The sequence below is a fragment of the Lactuca sativa genome, chromosome 9 (assembly GCF_002870075.4).
Source record: "Lactuca sativa cultivar Salinas chromosome 9, Lsat_Salinas_v11, whole genome shotgun sequence".
NCBI classification, from domain to species: domain Eukaryota; kingdom Viridiplantae; phylum Streptophyta; class Magnoliopsida; order Asterales; family Asteraceae; genus Lactuca; species Lactuca sativa.
The window spans coordinates 139566659-139583087 of NC_056631.2; the positions used below are offsets into that span (position 1 = coordinate 139566659).

General features: G+C 35.3%; 1 protein-coding gene across 1 annotated transcript; it reads right to left on the reverse strand.

The window, feature by feature from the left end:
- Nucleotides 1–9483: 9483 nt before the first annotated feature.
- Nucleotides 9484–13723, reverse strand: LOC111909544 (uncharacterized). The gene is made up of 11 exons (XM_023905344.3): nucleotides 13379–13723; nucleotides 13110–13157; nucleotides 12563–12730; nucleotides 12426–12492; nucleotides 11771–11835; nucleotides 10938–11013; nucleotides 10516–10634; nucleotides 10290–10369; nucleotides 10024–10093; nucleotides 9817–9894; nucleotides 9484–9713 (listed from the first exon to the last, which is right to left on the reverse strand). Exons 1-11 carry the CDS (start codon nucleotides 13598–13600, stop codon nucleotides 9645–9647), a joined length of 1062 nt encoding a protein of 353 aa, XP_023761112.2. The 5' UTR covers nucleotides 13601–13723; the 3' UTR covers nucleotides 9484–9644.
- Nucleotides 13724–16429: the final 2706 nt, after the last annotated feature.

Here is a 16429-nt window from a genome sequence, read left to right on the forward strand (position 1 = left end):
AAACGACGTCGGCGGGAAAAACTCCGATCGATTTCAAGGACTCGGTGTCGTTATCATCAAAAGAGCAAATCCCCTCGTAAGATAGGATCTTCTGATCGAGGAAGTCCTCGTCGAGAAAAAAGTAAGGATGCCCGAGCAAAAATGGAGTGCCTTTTTACCCATGTTCATCAAACAAGAAGAATGAGAAGAAAAGAACAAGAAATTTACCTTCAAGATAACCGATAACGCTTGAAAGAGAGCTAAAAGAAGTAATAGAAGATCAATAACCATTAACCCCTATTTATGTGGATCGCAGAGGATATAGAAGAGATTTGACAACATAATCATATCTTTTGAACGAATACAGTTTTAACCATTAGAGTTTGAATTTTAAATCCTTACTAACCACGAGCTAACTGCTATACATGGCCTCATCAACTTTCAAGAAGGAGAAGTGAGCGAATGTATAGCCTTGGATCCTGAAAATTACAAAGAAGCCTCATCGGTTTGGGATCCCTAAAATGAAACAACTAAAAAGAAGGATCTGTACCAGTAGACATCAGAGCAGTGGTGGAAGAACCTTCTAGGAAGCTAGAATGGTCTAACTTGAAATTTCATTCAGCCTCAGAAAGGTTTCAACCTTCTCATCAGTATCTTCAGCAATTGGAACAACTTCCTTGGACTTGAAAGTTACATCAAAACAAATAAAATAAGGAAGTGTGAGTTTCAGATCCTCAATGAAATAAAATAAAATCCTACCCTTTCTAACCCAATTTCTTAGCTGGAGATCACCATTAGGGATGAATTCACGTTTCACAAAGAAATATTTGTCTTTCTAAGAACCATCATTTTGTTTCGATTTCAAAATAAGATGTGATTTATTTGTTTTGACTTTGAGCAGGGAACGAGAAGACCCAAAAGTTTGGAGATCATAAACATGGGCCAAATCAACTAATCCCATGTGTAGATCCTTAGATTGATTCAATCGATCAACCTAAAAATAGGATCCTCTAGATCACAAGCATAGTTTGGATGAAAGCAAACCCAAGTAGGAGAGACGAAGTCAGGATGGGTCTCAACATCAAAAAGCTTGAAAGCTTGAAAACGACGTCGGCGGGAAAAACTCCGATCGATTTCAAGGACTCGGTGTCGTTATCATCAAAAGAGCAAATCCCCTCGTAAGATAGGATCTTCTGATCGAGGAAGTCCTCGTCGAGAAAAAAGTAAGGATGCCCGAGCAAAAATGGAGTGCCTTTTTACCCATGTTCATCAAACAAGAAAAATGAGAAGAAAAGAACAAGAAATTTACCTTCAAGATAACCGATAACGCTTGAAAGAGAGCTAAAAGAAGTAATAGAAGATCAATAACCATTAACCCCTATTTATGTGGATCGCAGAGGATATAGAAGAGATTTGACAACATAATCATATCTTTTGAACGAATACAGTTTTAACCATTAGAGTTTGAATTTTAAATCCTTACTAACCACGAGCTAACTGCTATACATGGCCTCATCAACTTTCAAGAAGGAGAAGTGAGCGAATGTATAGCCTTGGATCCTGAAAATTACAAAGAAGCCTCATCGGTTTGGGATCCCTAAAATGAAACAACTAAAAAGAAGGATCTGTACCAGTAGACATCAGAGCAGTGGTGGAAGAACCTTCTAGGAAGCTAGAATGGTCTAACTTGAAATTTCATTCAGCCTCAGAAAGGTTTCAACCTTCTCATCAGTATCTTCAGCAATTGGAACAACTTCCTTGGACTTGAAAGTTACATCAAAACAAATAAAATAAGGAAGTGTGAGTTTCAGATCCTCAATGAAATAAAATAAAATCCTACCCTTTCTAACCCAATTTCTTAGCTGGAGATCACCATTAGGGATGAATTCACGTTTCACAAAGAAATATTTGTCTTTCTAAGAACCATCATTTTGTTTCGATTTCAAAATAAGATGTGATTTATTTGTTTTGACTTTGAGCAGGGAACGAGAAGACCCAAAAGTTTGGAGATCATAAACATGGGCCAAATCAACTAATCCCATGTGTAGATCCTTAGATTGATTCAATCGATCAACCTAAAAATAGGATCCTCTAGATCACAAGCATAGTTTGGATGAAAGCAAACCCAAGTAGGAGAGACGAAGTCAGGATGGGTCTCAACATCAAAAAGCTTGAAAGCTTGAAAACGACGTCGGCGGGAAAAACTCCGATCGATTTCAAGGACTCGGTGTCGTTATCATCAAAAGAGCAAATCCCCTCGTAAGATAGGATCTTCTGATCGAGGAAGTCCTCGTCGAGAAAAAAGTAAGGATGCCCGAGCAAAAATGGAGTGCCTTTTTACCCATGTTCATCAAACAAGAAAAATGAGAAGAAAAGAACAAGAAATTTACCTTCAAGATAACCGATAACGCTTGAAAGAGAGCTAAAAGAAGTAATAGAAGATCAATAACCATTAACCCCTATTTATGTGGATCGCAGAGGATATAGAAGAGATTTGACAACATAATCATATCTTTTGAACGAATACAGTTTTAACCATTAGAGTTTGAATTTTAAATCCTTACTAACCACGAGCTAACTGCTATACATGGCCTCATCAACTTTCAAGAAGGAGAAGTGAGCGAATGTATAGCCTTGGATCCTGAAAATTACAAAGAAGCCTCATCGGTTTGGGATCCCTAAAATGAAACAACTAAAAAGAAGGATCTGTACCAGTAGACATCAGAGCAGTGGTGGAAGAACCTTCTAGGAAGCTAGAATGGTCTAACTTGAAATTTCATTCAGCCTCAGAAAGGTTTCAACCTTCTCATCAGTATCTTCAGCAATTGGAACAACTTCCTTGGACTTGAAAGTTACATCAAAACAAATAAAATAAGGAAGTGTGAGTTTCAGATCCTCAATGAAATAAAATAAAATCCTACCCTTTCTAACCCAATTTCTTAGCTGGAGATCACCATTAGGGATGAATTCACGTTTCACAAAGAAATATTTGTCTTTCTAAGAACCATCATTTTGTTTCGATTTCAAAATAAGATGTGATTTATTTGTTTTGACTTTGAGCAGGGAACGAGAAGACCCAAAAGTTTGGAGATCATAAACATGGGCCAAATCAACTAATCCCATGTGTAGATCCTTAGATTGATTCAATCGATCAACCTAAAAATAGGATCCTCTAGATCACAAGCATAGTTTGGATGAAAGCAAACCCAAGTAGGAGAGACGAAGTCAGGATGGGTCTCAACATCAAAAAGCTTGAAAGCTTGAAAACGACGTCGGCGGGAAAAACTCCGATCGATTTCAAGGACTCGGTGTCGTTATCATCAAAAGAGCAAATCCCCTCGTAAGATAGGATCTTCTGATCGAGGAAGTCCTCGTCGAGAAAAAAGTAAGGATGCCCGAGCAAAAATGGAGTGCCTTTTTACCCATGTTCATCAAACAAGAAAAATGAGAAGAAAAGAACAAGAAATTTACCTTCAAGATAACCGATAACGCTTGAAAGAGAGCTAAAAGAAGTAATAGAAGATCAATAACCATTAACCCCTATTTATGTGGATCGCAGAGGATATAGAAGAGATTTGACAACATAATCATATCTTTTGAACGAATACAGTTTTAACCATTAGAGTTTGAATTTTAAATCCTTACTAACCACGAGCTAACTGCTATACATGGCCTCATCAACTTTCAAGAAGGAGAAGTGAGCGAATGTATAGCCTTGGATCCTGAAAATTACAAAGAAGCCTCATCGGTTTGGGATCCCTAAAATGAAACAACTAAAAAGAAGGATCTGTACCAGTAGACATCAGAGCAGTGGTGGAAGAACCTTCTAGGAAGCTAGAATGGTCTAACTTGAAATTTCATTCAGCCTCAGAAAGGTTTCAACCTTCTCATCAGTATCTTCAGCAATTGGAACAACTTCCTTGGACTTGAAAGTTACATCAAAACAAATAAAATAAGGAAGTGTGAGTTTCAGATCCTCAATGAAATAAAATAAAATCCTACCCTTTCTAACCCAATTTCTTAGCTGGAGATCACCATTAGGGATGAATTCACGTTTCACAAAGAAATATTTGTCTTTCTAAGAACCATCATTTTGTTTCGATTTCAAAATAAGATGTGATTTATTTGTTTTGACTTTGAGCAGGGAACGAGAAGACCCAAAAGTTTGGAGATCATAAACATGGGCCAAATCAACTAATCCCATGTGTAGATCCTTAGATTGATTCAATCGATCAACCTAAAAATAGGATCCTCTAGATCACAAGCATAGTTTGGATGAAAGCAAACCCAAGTAGGAGAGACGAAGTCAGGATGGGTCTCAACATCAAAAAGCTTGAAAGCTTGAAAACGACGTCGGCGGGAAAAACTCCGATCGATTTCAAGGACTCGGTGTCGTTATCATCAAAAGAGCAAATCCCCTCGTAAGATAGGATCTTCTGATCGAGGAAGTCCTCGTCGAGAAAAAAGTAAGGATGCCCGAGCAAAAATGGAGTGCCTTTTTACCCATGTTCATCAAACAAGAAAAATGAGAAGAAAAGAACAAGAAATTTACCTTCAAGATAACCGATAACGCTTGAAAGAGAGCTAAAAGAAGTAATAGAAGATCAATAACCATTAACCCCTATTTATGTGGATCGCAGAGGATATAGAAGAGATTTGACAACATAATCATATCTTTTGAACGAATACAGTTTTAACCATTAGAGTTTGAATTTTAAATCCTTACTAACCACGAGCTAACTGCTATACATGGCCTCATCAACTTTCAAGAAGGAGAAGTGAGCGAATGTATAGCCTTGGATCCTGAAAATTACAAAGAAGCCTCATCGGTTTGGGATCCCTAAAATGAAACAACTAAAAAGAAGGATCTGTACCAGTAGACATCAGAGCAGTGGTGGAAGAACCTTCTAGGAAGCTAGAATGGTCTAACTTGAAATTTCATTCAGCCTCAGAAAGGTTTCAACCTTCTCATCAGTATCTTCAGCAATTGGAACAACTTCCTTGGACTTGAAAGTTACATCAAAACAAATAAAATAAGGAAGTGTGAGTTTCAGATCCTCAATGAAATAAAATAAAATCCTACCCTTTCTAACCCAATTTCTTAGCTGGAGATCACCATTAGGGATGAATTCACGTTTCACAAAGAAATATTTGTCTTTCTAAGAACCATCATTTTGTTTCGATTTCAAAATAAGATGTGATTTATTTGTTTTGACTTTGAGCAGGGAACGAGAAGACCCAAAAGTTTGGAGATCATAAACATGGGCCAAATCAACTAATCCCATGTGTAGATCCTTAGATTGATTCAATCGATCAACCTAAAAATAGGATCCTCTAGATCACAAGCATAGTTTGGATGAAAGCAAACCCAAGTAGGAGAGACGAAGTCAGGATGGGTCTCAACATCAAAAAGCTTGAAAGCTTGAAAACGACGTCGGCGGGAAAAACTCCGATCGATTTCAAGGACTCGGTGTCGTTATCATCAAAAGAGCAAATCCCCTCGTAAGATAGGATCTTCTGATCGAGGAAGTCCTCGTCGAGAAAAAAGTAAGGATGCCCGAGCAAAAATGGAGTGCCTTTTTACCCATGTTCATCAAACAAGAAAAATGAGAAGAAAAGAACAAGAAATTTACCTTCAAGATAACCGATAACGCTTGAAAGAGAGCTAAAAGAAGTAATAGAAGATCAATAACCATTAACCCCTATTTATGTGGATCGCAGAGGATATAGAAGAGATTTGACAACATAATCATATCTTTTGAACGAATACAGTTTTAACCATTAGAGTTTGAATTTTAAATCCTTACTAACCACGAGCTAACTGCTATACATGGCCTCATCAACTTTCAAGAAGGAGAAGTGAGCGAATGTATAGCCTTGGATCCTGAAAATTACAAAGAAGCCTCATCGGTTTGGGATCCCTAAAATGAAACAACTAAAAAGAAGGATCTGTACCAGTAGACATCAGAGCAGTGGTGGAAGAACCTTCTAGGAAGCTAGAATGGTCTAACTTGAAATTTCATTCAGCCTCAGAAAGGTTTCAACCTTCTCATCAGTATCTTCAGCAATTGGAACAACTTCCTTGGACTTGAAAGTTACATCAAAACAAATAAAATAAGGAAGTGTGAGTTTCAGATCCTCAATGAAATAAAATAAAATCCTACCCTTTCTAACCCAATTTCTTAGCTGGAGATCACCATTAGGGATGAATTCACGTTTCACAAAGAAATATTTGTCTTTCTAAGAACCATCATTTTGTTTCGATTTCAAAATAAGATGTGATTTATTTGTTTTGACTTTGAGCAGGGAACGAGAAGACCCAAAAGTTTGGAGATCATAAACATGGGCCAAATCAACTAATCCCATGTGTAGATCCTTAGATTGATTCAATCGATCAACCTAAAAATAGGATCCTCTAGATCACAAGCATAGTTTGGATGAAAGCAAACCCAAGTAGGAGAGACGAAGTCAGGATGGGTCTCAACATCAAAAAGCTTGAAAGCTTGAAAACGACGTCGGCGGGAAAAACTCCGATCGATTTCAAGGACTCGGTGTCGTTATCATCAAAAGAGCAAATCCCCTCGTAAGATAGGATCTTCTGATCGAGGAAGTCCTCGTCGAGAAAAAAGTAAGGATGCCCGAGCAAAAATGGAGTGCCTTTTTACCCATGTTCATCAAACAAGAAAAATGAGAAGAAAAGAACAAGAAATTTACCTTCAAGATAACCGATAACGCTTGAAAGAGAGCTAAAAGAAGTAATAGAAGATCAATAACCATTAACCCCTATTTATGTGGATCGCAGAGGATATAGAAGAGATTTGACAACATAATCATATCTTTTGAACGAATACAGTTTTAACCATTAGAGTTTGAATTTTAAATCCTTACTAACCACGAGCTAACTGCTATACATGGCCTCATCAACTTTCAAGAAGGAGAAGTGAGCGAATGTATAGCCTTGGATCCTGAAAATTACAAAGAAGCCTCATCGGTTTGGGATCCCTAAAATGAAACAACTAAAAAGAAGGATCTGTACCAGTAGACATCAGAGCAGTGGTGGAAGAACCTTCTAGGAAGCTAGAATGGTCTAACTTGAAATTTCATTCAGCCTCAGAAAGGTTTCAACCTTCTCATCAGTATCTTCAGCAATTGGAACAACTTCCTTGGACTTGAAAGTTACATCAAAACAAATAAAATAAGGAAGTGTGAGTTTCAGATCCTCAATGAAATAAAATAAAATCCTACCCTTTCTAACCCAATTTCTTAGCTGGAGATCACCATTAGGGATGAATTCACGTTTCACAAAGAAATATTTGTCTTTCTAAGAACCATCATTTTGTTTCGATTTCAAAATAAGATGTGATTTATTTGTTTTGACTTTGAGCAGGGAACGAGAAGACCCAAAAGTTTGGAGATCATAAACATGGGCCAAATCAACTAATCCCATGTGTAGATCCTTAGATTGATTCAATCGATCAACCTAAAAATAGGATCCTCTAGATCACAAGCATAGTTTGGATGAAAGCAAACCCAAGTAGGAGAGACGAAGTCAGGATGGGTCTCAACATCAAAAAGCTTGAAAGCTTGAAAACGACGTCGGCGGGAAAAACTCCGATCGATTTCAAGGACTCGGTGTCGTTATCATCAAAAGAGCAAATCCCCTCGTAAGATAGGATCTTCTGATCGAGGAAGTCCTCGTCGAGAAAAAAGTAAGGATGCCCGAGCAAAAATGGAGTGCCTTTTTACCTATGTTCATCAAACAAGAAAAATGAGAAGAAAAGAACAAGAAATTTACCTTCAAGATAACCGATAACGCTTGAAAGAGAGCTAAAAGAAGTAATAGAAGATCAATAACCATTAACCCCTATTTATGTGGATCGCAGAGGATATAGAAGAGATTTGACAACATAATCATATCTTTTGAACGAATACAGTTTTAACCATTAGAGTTTGAATTTTAAATCCTTTATTTCCAATTAATTAAATTATACACTTCAAATACTTAAAATTAATTCAAATATTTTGCAGGTATAATTTGGGGGCAATTGTTAAGGCCAATATCATCAATCCTATCCAGGATCCCGGATCTCAAAGGTATCCAAGGATCCTTAAACCTTTTCAGGATCCCGGATCTTAAAAGAGTCTCAGGATCACCGAACATACATCAGGATCCTGAACATTGTCATTATTATTTCCTTACAAGTTTAATGATTATATTTCTTGTTTATTTCTCACATGTGCAGAAATGGTCAACATAAGACTCATTCACAACGAAGAATCACTTCAACCAGGCTTAAAACCCGGGAATGTCAAGTCAAAGCACGTTGCAAATACTAGTTCAGCAGGATCCCGAAAATATCAGATTTTTAGTTACTTAACCTAGATTATATATACATCTGTAAAACACACACAACGGACACAATTATCTGACACCTTACCCATTTGATCTCACTTTATCATTTCTAATCGTATTATCAATTTTATCTCTGTAATTCATTCTTCAGTCAATAAAATCAAACAAGGCAGGTGATGATTATCACTTCCCAAGGTTTTATGTCGAAGATCCTAACAAGGATCAAAGGCTTTCCTTGTAAACCACTTTTGTCTTTTTAACTTCAATTTGATTCTTGTAATAGCTACAACACAACAGCCTTTCATACAACTTGGTTGACATTCGTTTGATTGTTTTTTGACCAAAACAAATACAAAGTCAAGTGAGAAAACATATTTATTTCACATAGCTACCTTATGCTCAATTATAACCATATCAACATTGTTCAATTCCAACACGTTCACGTACGCATATTGCTTGCACAACAAAGAACAATGATGATTATGATGTTTCATCTAAACCAAAATACACAAATCAACAACCAATATACTATAAACATGAACAAAATCAATAAGATATTATAAAATCTTACGATAATCGCAGTAAGCATTATTTGCTAAACAAATTGATCAAGATGCCTCATTTATGCATGCAAAAAAAACGGTTGTTACATTGACAAATACAAGATCAATTACTACCATTAAACGGCTAAATACAACCCATAGCAATAGTCAACAAAAGAGTATCACCTAATCGAATCCCACATCGGAAAACAAAGACCTCCCAAAGTTGTTATTCGCAAATCATGTTAAATTATGCATGTAAAGTGGCCTAAAAACAGCTCCTTGCAACGAATTATAGTGTATAGATGCTCTTTTCACTAATTATTATTCACAATTATCCTACCAGAAAAGATATATAGTTACTTAAAAAAATGCAATTTGCAAAAAACAGCTACATAATTTCTATTTTTTTTACTAATAGACAATATCCTCTAAATTTGATCCATAATAAGAATATAACTATCATTTTTACCAATTATAGCAACTTTTATCTTGGAGAATGGTAGCCAGTTACTAATTTAAGTTTTTTTTTTTTCTTGCTTATGTGAGCTTGCAATACAAATACCAAATCAGCATCCAAACATAAAATAGGTTTTAAAGAAAATAAAATCACAAGCTAAAAAATCAAATATATTGCCTCAAACATCTGTGAATATTAGTTAAACCATTAAGAAAAAAAGTTTGACAACTAAACCTCGAAAAGAAAATGATTAGAAAACATGGCAAATAGTCCAAGATGAACAACCGAAACGGGTGAATCCGTAACCATGTTATTTAGAACTGTTTAATACACGATCAATTGGTTCTTGGAAATATTGAAGAGAAATGAAGAGCGCTTCCTGTTGGCATCAACACAATCAATGAATAAATTCTCAAAAAATAACGTTTGAGAAAGAATTAAGAAATTGTCTTAATTTATTTAGCAAGAAAGACCATACATACCTCTGTTCGTATTGTTCTACTTCCTTGATGTGGACATATGTTGAGATACGTACTAAATACCTCCCGTGGATCTTTTCCCTGAAATAATTCCAATTATAGAAAAATGAAATTTGTTTCATATAGTTGTGTATGGAATATTTCTCAAAGTAGGATGTTGATGCTATAATGGAATAAAAATAGTAGAAATGTTAGAAGGAATCTTGAAACCTTGAGGTTTTTGTCTTCTTCAATGCACTCTTCCAATCCAGCAAGTCCACCAAAAGCAATCAGTAGATGCCTGCAGTGCAGTGCAGATCAAAATATTAATAGATCAGTTTTATTTCCACATAACATTAACCACTGTCTGCAACTAAGAGTTTTAAGGGAATAATCATCTTGTCTAACTAATCATGGTGTATGGTAATTGGTAGGTTTAGAAAAAAAAAAAAAAAAAAAAAAATGAAAGAGCAGCAGAGTTGTACAACAGACAATACCTAAAAGATGGTAGCTCAAGCTCTGACGACTTCACAATATGACCATGCTCTGAGGTGCCAATAAGATAATCATACCCACCCTGCAAAATATAATTTTCGTTAGATGAAACAAAAACCAAATACATTACTCAACTTTTTCTATTCTACTTTGAATAATAATAATAATAATAATAATAATAATAATAATACAGTGTCATGAATGATAGAACAAAATATCTATACCTACCTTATACGGGCATTGTTTAAGTACTGAACTGATGTTGGGAGCATATCTGACTTTATAGCCCCAATACATTCCTGCTTCTTCCCTAGGCTTCCACCATGACACAACCTCGTGTGCCTCATCTACAAAACCAGATATTATATTTGGATTCTTTTTTAGATTGTACATGGTTTCAAACTCACGTGTTTTTGGAATTAGTGTAGGACAGGTTTTTTAGTGAAAATATCCTAATATTATTATACTATGATGTGTTTAAACTTTAAATTTTATATATATATATATATATATATATATATATATATATATATATATATATATATATATATATATATATGCAACTCACTAGTCTTTCAAGTTTCATCCTAACCCTAACGTATACACAATTACACATTGCATGAAAGGACTGGATTTATTAATATTTATACCATCCAGTTGTCGATTGGTTCCCATGGCTACAGTAACTCTTTTTCCAGGCTCAACTGCTTCATCAATCACCACATTCTGCAGGGAATCAAATCAAATATTAAATATAATAATACATAATGATAATGATTGAAAACACTTAAAGGCCTTCATTCAAAAATCAAAACCTAAAGGTCTTTTCATGTTAAGGATCTTGCAACTTGTCTAATGTCTATTCAATTACAAATAAGTACAACATGATAATTTGACTTTTAGTCCTATTTTCTCTTAATTTATCAAGTAATATCTATCTAACTTTATATTCTTACGCAGAACTGCATCTCTTCACATTTCATGCTTAGACCCTATTAATTGTCCCACGAAACAGAAAATATGTCACTTGAGAAAACTACATTAAAGATGGTGTCGCATCACAATTTGTAAAAGTTACTCCAATTCACACTTTAATATATATATATATATATATATATATATATATATATATATATATATATATATATATATATATATATATATAAAATGAAATTTCAAGCTAGCTTTAGAGATGGATTGGAGGGATAAGAAAACTGGGCACAAGGCGTCTACTCCTTTCATTATTTAACCAAATATTTATTTATATGCACAAGGTTAATTAGGGTCTCTAGTAGTCTAAATCAGCCTCTAAATGGCTTGACTATTATTAGGCATGGGTAAACTCTACACTGCATCAGTAGGTAGGTTATTATGTTTACAACTAAAATACACTGATAATAATAATATGATCAATTTAATTATCTATCATTGACATCAGATGCATGTAACACAAGTAGTATAACATGCAGATAGATATTGATACCTTACTAAGCCCCACATCCACAAGAGTGGTGGCAGAAGTTGGAGGTTGTAGCGCGAGTGTGACACCTATCAAGTGATGAGTTAAGATTTAGTAATTACAATGACAATGAATGATTAAATCAGGATAACAATTTTTTTTGTTATTCGTTAGAAAGAACAGCTTCTTTTCTTTGACTGTCTTTCTGCTAACTAACTAGGGGGGTTTGCGATTATTATTATTATTATTATTTTCCTGAATACTCGGTGACAAGATTTAGTAATTACAATGACCATGAAGAATCCCATGTGTATGTGTGAGTGAAAACAGGATCACTGCTGTCAAGCCTTTTAACAAGAGCACAAGTCAGAATGCACATCATTTCAGTTTTTTCAACAAAAAATAAAAATAAAATAGAAAATGGCATGAGTATGAGTTTGACTCCTATTTGAGTGTTAAAGGGGGGTGGGGGTCTTGTCTTAGTGTTCATTCCGCAAACAAGCCTTGTACTTCATTGTAAACTTTTTCTCTTTGTATTCACCCTCCCTCAACAATTACTTTGTGGCTTTGCTCTTTATTTTCTGTGTTCTAAATTCTACAAGCGTTTTGACATTCATGAACATAAATAATGCATTTAAAATGATATGTTTATGTTTATATGTAAGAGAGAGAAAACAACCTTCTCTGTATGGAGCCCATTCATGCTTTCGAAGATGATGTGGGGCATCAAGCGGTGGCAGCAGACCCTACAAAAGGTCAAATAAATAAATAACTGCTGCTGCTGTACACAATATTGCATGCAATTTGAAAATGTACCACAAATCTTAAGCTGTTATGCTTGGGGAAAAGAGCCTTTCTCAGATATTGCGGTGTCTCCAGATACTTCAAGATCCTTATTAGGAAAGCAGTACCACTCTCATTTTCATCACAAGTATCCTCAGCTGTCAAATTGGATGATTCCCTTTGGTTATCAAATACAACCACCTATAAATACAAGCCCAAATACACACCAGTAAATCATTCACAACTTTCAATATATATAAAAAAAAGGGGGGGAGGGGGGCGGAGGAAGGAAGGTAATAGTAGACTTCACAGAGTTCATAGGCCTCATCTGTTTTTATAGTTTTTTGAAAGAAAATAACAGAACTAGAACACAGTATTCCTGCCTTTTGTTGTTGAATGTTGATCATGAAACTACTCACTCTATCCCTTCTAGTTAATGATGGAAGGCTTGTTCTTGTTGTAATATAAATAGTAGAATGTCAACCAAGAATCTAGTGGTGGAAACATCCTATTGACTCACACTACTTATTCTACAATCATAATCAAGTACTCAAAAGAAAAAGGTAACTAAGAATTAAACCTCATCAATTCTGAAAATAGTGGCGGCACGGGCAATTTGGCCAGCAAGCTGCAAACAAAGAGAAAAATGGCACCCAAAAAATTTAATCATACCAAAATATCACTGAGAGCCCATCAAACTGAAAAACTACCACCCACAAAATAGACAGTGAAGAGTTTTAGTTTCTTTCACTGTGACAAATTATCAAGCAGTTGATGTGCACAACTCTTATTCCTTTGTAATTTTAAATTAAACCAGTTTCAAGGGCTACAACAAAAATCCTTTATTACCCGAGTAGCGAGCTCGAATGATTGAGTGTTATCGATAATAGAGCCAGGTAAGGCGATGCTGACAGTAGGCCTACTGATATCATCGTCATCTACAAACACTTTCTTCTGCTCTTTGTCTCTTGTCTTGTTCTTTTTCTTCTTTTTTGTTTCATGAGAGCCGCCATTGCCGTGGTTGAGTACTTGGGGTTCGGCCTCCACTTCGTCTCTCTTCTTTTTAGCCATTATTATGCAAAGATCGTGTCTGTATGTAGAGAACTTGTCTTTTTAATTTGGGTAGAAAGGGCGACGAGGCGAGCCTGCTGCCAAAGTTTCTAATTTCTATGGCAATCAATTTGTTCGGGCAAACATGAGAATACTTGACCTTGCACACATGTGTGTTTTACGGTTTAGGTAATTACGGGCGTTTGGCTTCGTTTTTAAAATTACTTTTGATTTTATCTTTAGAAAAAAATCCAAAAAATGTTTGGTAAGGTGAAAATGATTTTTTCCATAGAATAATTTAAAGTTTTTTGAAAAGTCACGTTTACCTGATTTTTCTCAATTTTTCACAAGCTAAAAATTAAAAATTACCAATATACCCCTTATCTATCCTAATTAACTTCATTCACATTTCACAGATACGAATCTCATTACTTCTCCTCCTCCTCGTTCTCTCTGCTCACCCACAGATCTCTCTCGCATCTCGACCTGCAACATCCACCGGCGACACCAGCAACCTGCAACATCGGCGACACCGACGATCAGGTTTGTTTTCTTTCCCAGTCGACTTCCGATCTCAAATGCTACAATCTCTTCTTGTCTATTTCCGATTTTTAGTAGCAAAGAAAAGTGTTCCTCCCGATTTGTGAAATTGATATGATGTGTAATTGATATGTTGTGAAATTGATGTGCTGTGAAATGTGCTCCTCCCGATTTCGAATTTTCCTTGAACTGTTCTTCTCTCTAGCCTCTGAAATTGATGCTGTGAAATTTGTAATTGATGTGCTGTGAAATGTGTAATTGATGTGTTGTGAAATAGTAATTTGTTCCTCCCGATTTCTGAAATATGCTGTGAAATAGTCCAAAAATTTTGTAAACTTGATGAAAAATGAATTAACAGATAACTGATTTGTTACACTGTGAAACTGATGAAATGTGAAATATTAGTGAAATTGATGAAATATGAAGTCGATGAAATTTTTTGTTCAATGATGATATTTGTGTTAACAGATGATTGATTTGTGAAATTGATATGATGTGATAATCTATTTTTTCTGTTTTGATTAGAATTTTGATAAATTAATGAAATCATTTAGAAAGGTTAATGAAATTAGTTTGTTGCTTAAATGTTGATATTAATTCACAAATAATGGATGAAAACAACACTACAATTATTGATTGTGAAACATCTTTAAAAATGAAAAAACCAAAATTTGGGTGGGATAATCGTAGCTTCATGGTGTTTGTTGATTCGTGCTTGATTGGAAAAAAAATGTCGTAAACCCACTTCCTCCTTTGATAAAATTGGGTGGGAAAATATACAAAAATGCATTAAGGAGAAAACAGGTTATAGCCTTGAAAAAAAACAACTAACAAACAAATGGGAGAACATGAAAAAGGAGTGGAAGCTTTATGACCGCTTAATGAGGCTTGAAACCGGACTCGGTGGGACGAGAAGCCTAGTAGATGCGTCCCCCGAGTGGTGGGAGGAGAAAATAAAGGTATGATTACTATTCTTTTTAATTATTTTAAGTTATGATTGCATATAGATTGAACATATTTGATTTACAATATCTTTTTGTCTTGCAGGAGAATAAAGATTATGCCAAATTTAGGAACACAGATTTGAGCATATTTGATGAGAAATATGTTATTTTGTTTCGGGATTCTGTTGCCGTTGGAGATCGGACTATGACTCCATTACAATTTCAAAACAATAGCAATCCAAACGAAGAGAATATGGAGGGCAAAGGAGATAGTGATGAAATCAATTTAGATGATGATGAGCCTCTTTTTACTAGTCTACATGAAAGTAGTTCAAGTAAAAGGAAGAGGTCTAAGTCTGTTTCCAACAACCGTCCAACCAAGAGTAAAAATTCAATTTATGAAGAAAAAGTCGATGCTTTATTGGATGCCATATCATCAAAAAGCACACAAACTTATCCACAAAATAATCTGTCCCCAACAATAGCAGATTGCATGGCCATCGTCATCAAGTTCCCCGATTTTCGTGAAGGGTCCAACAATTTTTCACAAGCATTGTTTGTCTTCACCAAAAAGCAAAATTGTGAAGCTTTTATGTTTCCAACGACCGACGAAGCCAAGATGGAGTTCCTTAAGTTACTTATGAAATAATGATTTAGCCATATGTGTTATGCTTTGACATTTATGTTTTATCCTTTGACAATATGTGATATGCTTTGACATTAAGTTTTATGTTTTGACATTATGTGTTGTCCTTTGACATTATGTATTTGACATTTTATATTATGTGTTATTGTTTGTCTTTATGTTATGTGTTAATGGTTGACATCATTTTATTTGTATTATGTAGGATGGATAGTGATGATTCTAATTCATCCAATGATAATGAAGAATGTGTAATGGAAGAGGGTAGAGAATTTGAAATGTTATGTGGATTGGCTTTGAAAGGGATAATACTCGCGCGTAACTTACGTACGTCATGTCACACTTCAGATCGCACGGGGCACATGTTTATTACAGAAGTACTAAATGGCCATCCTAGACGTTGTTATGAGATGTTTAGACTCAACTTACCGGTTTTTAGACAGTTATGCTTAGATCTTGCTACAAATTACGGGCTACAACAAACACGAAAAGTATCTATAGAGGAGTCTGTAGGAATATTCTTGATGACTTTGGCGCATGGGTGTAGCAATAGATTTGTGCAAGAGTTTTTTAATCATTCGGGGGAAACGATTCAAAGACATTTCTGTCACACCCCCGAACCAGACGGCGGAAACGTCCGAGGGCTCTTGTGACTTAAATTGAATATCATCACAATGAATATACATGAATCATAACATAATTCATCACCATGCATTGAAATAT